The sequence below is a fragment of the Petaurus breviceps genome, unplaced genomic scaffold (genome assembly GCF_028583685.1).
Source record: "Petaurus breviceps papuanus isolate PSGF00001 unplaced genomic scaffold, PetGlider_PUasm1.0 90808, whole genome shotgun sequence".
Classification (NCBI taxonomy): Eukaryota; Metazoa; Chordata; class Mammalia; order Diprotodontia; family Petauridae; genus Petaurus; species Petaurus breviceps.
Window position 1 is genome coordinate 16,797,492 of NW_027187349.1, and position 4,411 is coordinate 16,801,902.

At 39.7% G+C, this 4,411-nt stretch overlaps 1 protein-coding gene across 1 annotated transcript in view; it reads right to left on the reverse strand.

Moving 5' to 3' along the window:
• Window positions 1–367: 367 nt before the first annotated feature.
• DLL1 (delta like canonical Notch ligand 1) overlaps window positions 368–4,411 on the reverse strand; it is a 10,037-nt gene continuing 5,993 nt past the window's right edge. The window contains exons 6-11 of the mRNA XM_069070477.1: window positions 3,897–4,027; window positions 3,612–3,781; window positions 3,276–3,492; window positions 1,445–2,237; window positions 1,171–1,288; window positions 368–1,070 (exon numbers count right to left, since the gene is read on the reverse strand). Of these exons, the coding sequence (XP_068926578.1) occupies window positions 1,065–1,070; window positions 1,171–1,288; window positions 1,445–2,237; window positions 3,276–3,492; window positions 3,612–3,781; window positions 3,897–4,027 (1,435 nt within the window). The 3' untranslated portion in view covers window positions 368–1,064. The remainder of the gene's footprint in view (window positions 1,071–1,170; window positions 1,289–1,444; window positions 2,238–3,275; window positions 3,493–3,611; window positions 3,782–3,896; window positions 4,028–4,411) is intronic.

The following is a 4,411-nucleotide window of genomic DNA, read 5'->3' on the forward strand; positions in this document are numbered from 1 at the left end:
TAAATAAAACAAAATAAATTTTTTGAAAATATTCAAAGAGAAAGTGGGCTAGTCCCCTGAAATTTTTCAGCATCAATAAAACATGACAGTGAGAAAAAACACGTGCCTGTTGATATTCTCAAGAAGTCAACTAGGATTGTTTGGCAGAATCAATCAACTGGAAATGACTGTGCATGATCTCATTAAATTATCTTAATGGTAGCATTCGAGGGTTTCTTTGAAGGGGGCTTGAAGCAATAAGAAAAGTTGCTTTTAATCAATCCAATGAAACAACATAAGAGATTTTTAAAAACAGATAATTTTTGTTCTCACAGATGCCAATGTAGAGAATGAGTCTGCACAGAAAATTGGTGGATAGAAAGATAACTTTCTGTTTATCATTCATAATATTTATTTTGGAAAAATATTTTAAAAATGAATTTCTTCATTAACAAAACAGTAAAAAAAAAACCTCAAATAACATTTGCACAATATTCCATAAATACATTTATATACAAAAAAATATAGTCACATAGACCCGAAGTGCCTTTGTACATATTTACCAAAAAATTTAAATTATAAAAAATGAACATCACAAAATACTCAAGCTTTACAGATATCGTGAAAATATTTTTACAAATCCAAAAAAATAACACACATTTTTTTCCACCTAGAAAAACACGTTTTAGTATCAAAAAGGACAATAAAGGCAGTGTTTGTGTTTCTAATTCAAGAAAAGACTGGCTCATAAGAATCCAAAATATACACTTCAGGCAGTGCATGCTTCTTATGTAGTAATTAAGTCCATTCATTTAAATATATATATTTTTTAAAAAGCAACTGTCCATAGTGCAACGGGAAAAGTCATTAAAAAGGCAGTGCAACAGGTTTCCTTGAACACCAACCCAGCCTGGTGTCCAGCTCATTTTGCAGTCACTTGCTAATTTCAGGAAGAGAACCAGCTCAGTCTGAATTTAGTTTCTCAGCAGCAGTCCGTGAAGGGATCTCCCTTTCCTCTTTCAGCAGCATTCGTTGGGGCATATATCCTTGGAATTTATTTAAGAGAAACAGAAATTTTGACATTTTTACACCTAAAAGAAAAAGAAAAAGAATTGTTACTCAAAAAATAATCATCTTTTGAGCTCCTTCCAAGGGGCTTCTTAACCTACTTGAACAAGCCAACCTACTCACCTCAGTTGCTATGATGCATTCATCTTTTTCTTCTGATATGACATATACTGACTGGTACTTTGTATCTTTAGAAGTGGAGTATACAGATTCTGGCCTTTTCCGTTCTGATGCTTCACCACTGGAAAATCACAAATGCCACATAAGGAAAAACAAGATTAAAGAAACTTCCATAGCTAACAGCAAAGCACATCAGAGTCACCATTCTGACACCACCCACCTTCCTTACCCAGCCTTGAGTCTACAAGACCCAAGCTGGAACTGTTCAGGGACCTACCCTTTGAGTGGCGTGGTACTCTTGTCTTCTACTCCTGGGTCATGTGTCTCATACTTGGCTTCACACTTGCTGTGCTCCTCTCTGGAAGGGTCTTCGTTCTTGAGATCAAGTACCAAATTATAATCCACTGTTTGATAACGAGTCTTGAAGCCATTTTTATCTGAGTTGTTTTCCCCATGGAAATCCGCTTTCTTGTTGGTGTTCTTGATTTGCCCAGTGCCAATGACGCTAACTGAAATGTCCTTTTCCCGCTGACAGTTGGCCAGATTGTTCATGGTTTCAGTCTCTCCCCGGCACGCGTCAGCCGGGGGCTGCCGTTTCTGGAGCTTCAGCCGCACGCAGACCACCATGGCGGCACACCCCAACAGTAGCATAAGGACAAGAATGATGCCAGCACACACAGCAATCCAAGGGAATTGCCCATTCTGGCCTTCTGTGAATTTGTCTGGAATCACCACCACAGGACCTGGGGGAGGCTCAGGGAGCAAAAACTGACAGTTGAGTCCTCCATAGCCCCTGGCACACTCACACACATAGCGGTTGTTTCTCTCATGGCAGGTTGCCCCATTGTGGCAGGGACCATGTTCGCATTTACTGACAGGGGCACTGCAGTTTTTCCCTGTGTATCCTGGGGGGCAGGTGCAAGAGTAGTCATTTACTCCATCTTGGCAGGTACCCCCATTCACACAAGGGAAGGAAGCACAATCGTCCATGTTGTTGTCACAGTGTCTCCCAGTGAAACCAGCCTGGCATTGGCATAGGTAAGAATTCCCAAGATCAACACACTGGGCTCCTGGAATACATCAGATGAAGAAAGGTCTATGTATTGTTCTACTATTTTATCAACTACTCAACACATTCAGATTTCCAACAATATGAACAAATAAAAGCACCAGTAAAATAATGACCTCAGAAAGCCCAACTATGACCCTCTAGCTTGCATGTTGAATATAAAGTCAAAATGATTTGGGCTTAGGGGTGGCTAGGTGGCACAGTGAATAGAGCACTGGTCCTGGAGTCAAGAGGACCTGAGTTCAAATCTAGCCTCAGACACTTAACACAAAAAACTAGTCATATGACCTTAGGCAAGTCACTTAACCCCAATTGTCCTGCCTTCCCCCCTCCAAAAAGGAAAAAAAAATGATTTGGGTTTTTTTTATTTTATTTTCATAAAGCTTCCTTTTAATCCAGTGACTCTAATAAAGGAAATTAATGAGGCTAATCGAACTGTTTCCACCTTGATTCTTCTCCCCAGCTTTTCCACCCTGTTTGTTTGCTTTGGAAATTTCAGACAGTAAAATGAGGCTCACTGTAAACAGACCACATTTCTTTCCTTGGTTCTCATACACTATCACACCAGATTGCTATTTTGGGGTGACAGAAGACTGCAGAGCTGGGCTTCCCTCCAAAAGAAAAGTGAATCTGCTGCCATCACAATGTGGCTTAATGGAATGAGGCCTGGCCTCAAGACTCATTCATCTAATTTGCCATGTGGCCTTGAATAAGTCATTTTACTTATTTCTGCTTCATTTTCCTTCTCTACAAAATGAAAATATTACTTCCATCCCATTTCCCAGGTATGTTATTGGGATTCTGGAGAAAATATTTATAAAAATCACTAGAATACTTTGAAAAAAGCACTTTACAAACACAAGGCAGCATAGGATAAAAATATAAGCTTGACTTGAAAGCAAACACCTTTTCAAAAAGCACTTTTGAAGTGCTTCAAAGCACTTCTGAAACCTCTTCATTTTAGGTATTTACTCCCTAATGGCAGGCCTTTAAAAATATTGCCTGACCCCCATCCCTAGATTCTTAGATTTCTTCTTACCATTAGAACAAGGTGAGCTGCTGCAGTAGTCAATTTTCTTTTCACAGTTAAAGCCAGAGTAACCCACTGGGCAGTGACAGGTGTATCCTCCATCAGGGTTATCTGTGCATCGGCCTCCATTGAAGCAAGGGCCGTCGGCACACGTCATGGCGCTCAGCTCACAATTCTTACCATAGAAGCCAGGTGGACAAGTACAGGAATAGCTGTTTTCAAGATCCTATTGATGAAAAAGGAAAACATTGTCAGGTTGTACCTACAAAAACCCACTCACCCTTGCTCAAACTGGGCTTTCCCACTTGAGAGCAAAATTTCATTTTGTTCTGGTCTTCAACTTACTGTGCAGCTTCCTCCATTTTTGCAAGGGTTGGCATCACATTCATTGATCTCAATCTCACAATTGGCGCCAGTATATCCTGGACGACAAGAGCAAGTGTAGCTTCCTTGACCAGTGTTGGTGCAAGTGGCTCCATTCTTGCAAGGCTTGTGATGAGTACAGTAGTTAAGGTCTACACAGAGAAGAGAAGGGTGGGAGAGGAGGAAGACAAATGTTGAATCTTCTCAAATGGACTGTATTTATAGCAATTGAAGAAAGAGTTTACATGCATATGATAGAGAACTCACCTTGGTTACAGAAAAGACCTCCCCAGCCTTCCTGGCAATTACACTGCCAAGGCTGTTGACAGGTCCCATGGAGGCAACCTGGGTATCTGATACACTCATCACAGTACCGACCCTGCCAGCCAACTCTACACCTAAAATTTTTTGAAAAGAAGAAGAAAATCTAAAAATCAGATTGAATATTGATACCAGAAATCATATAACATACTACTGACCAAGCAAGTGACCATTCTTTTTCTCAGTAACTTTTTTTACACTTCCATTGATAAATTCCCACAGACCTTAATCTTAGATGAATAATAAATAACTAGCTTTATATAATCCTATAAATATATCAATATTAAATTAAGATTAATGTTTCTAATATATAACTACCAGAATTATCCTTCTGAGTTTCTCAAATGACCTTCTAAGTCAACTTAACCCATAAGGAAGAGAGGAGAAGAGAAAGGAAGGGAAGAGGAAGGAAGAAAGGAAGGAAGGAAGGAAGGAAGGAAGGAAGGAAGGAAGGAAGGAAG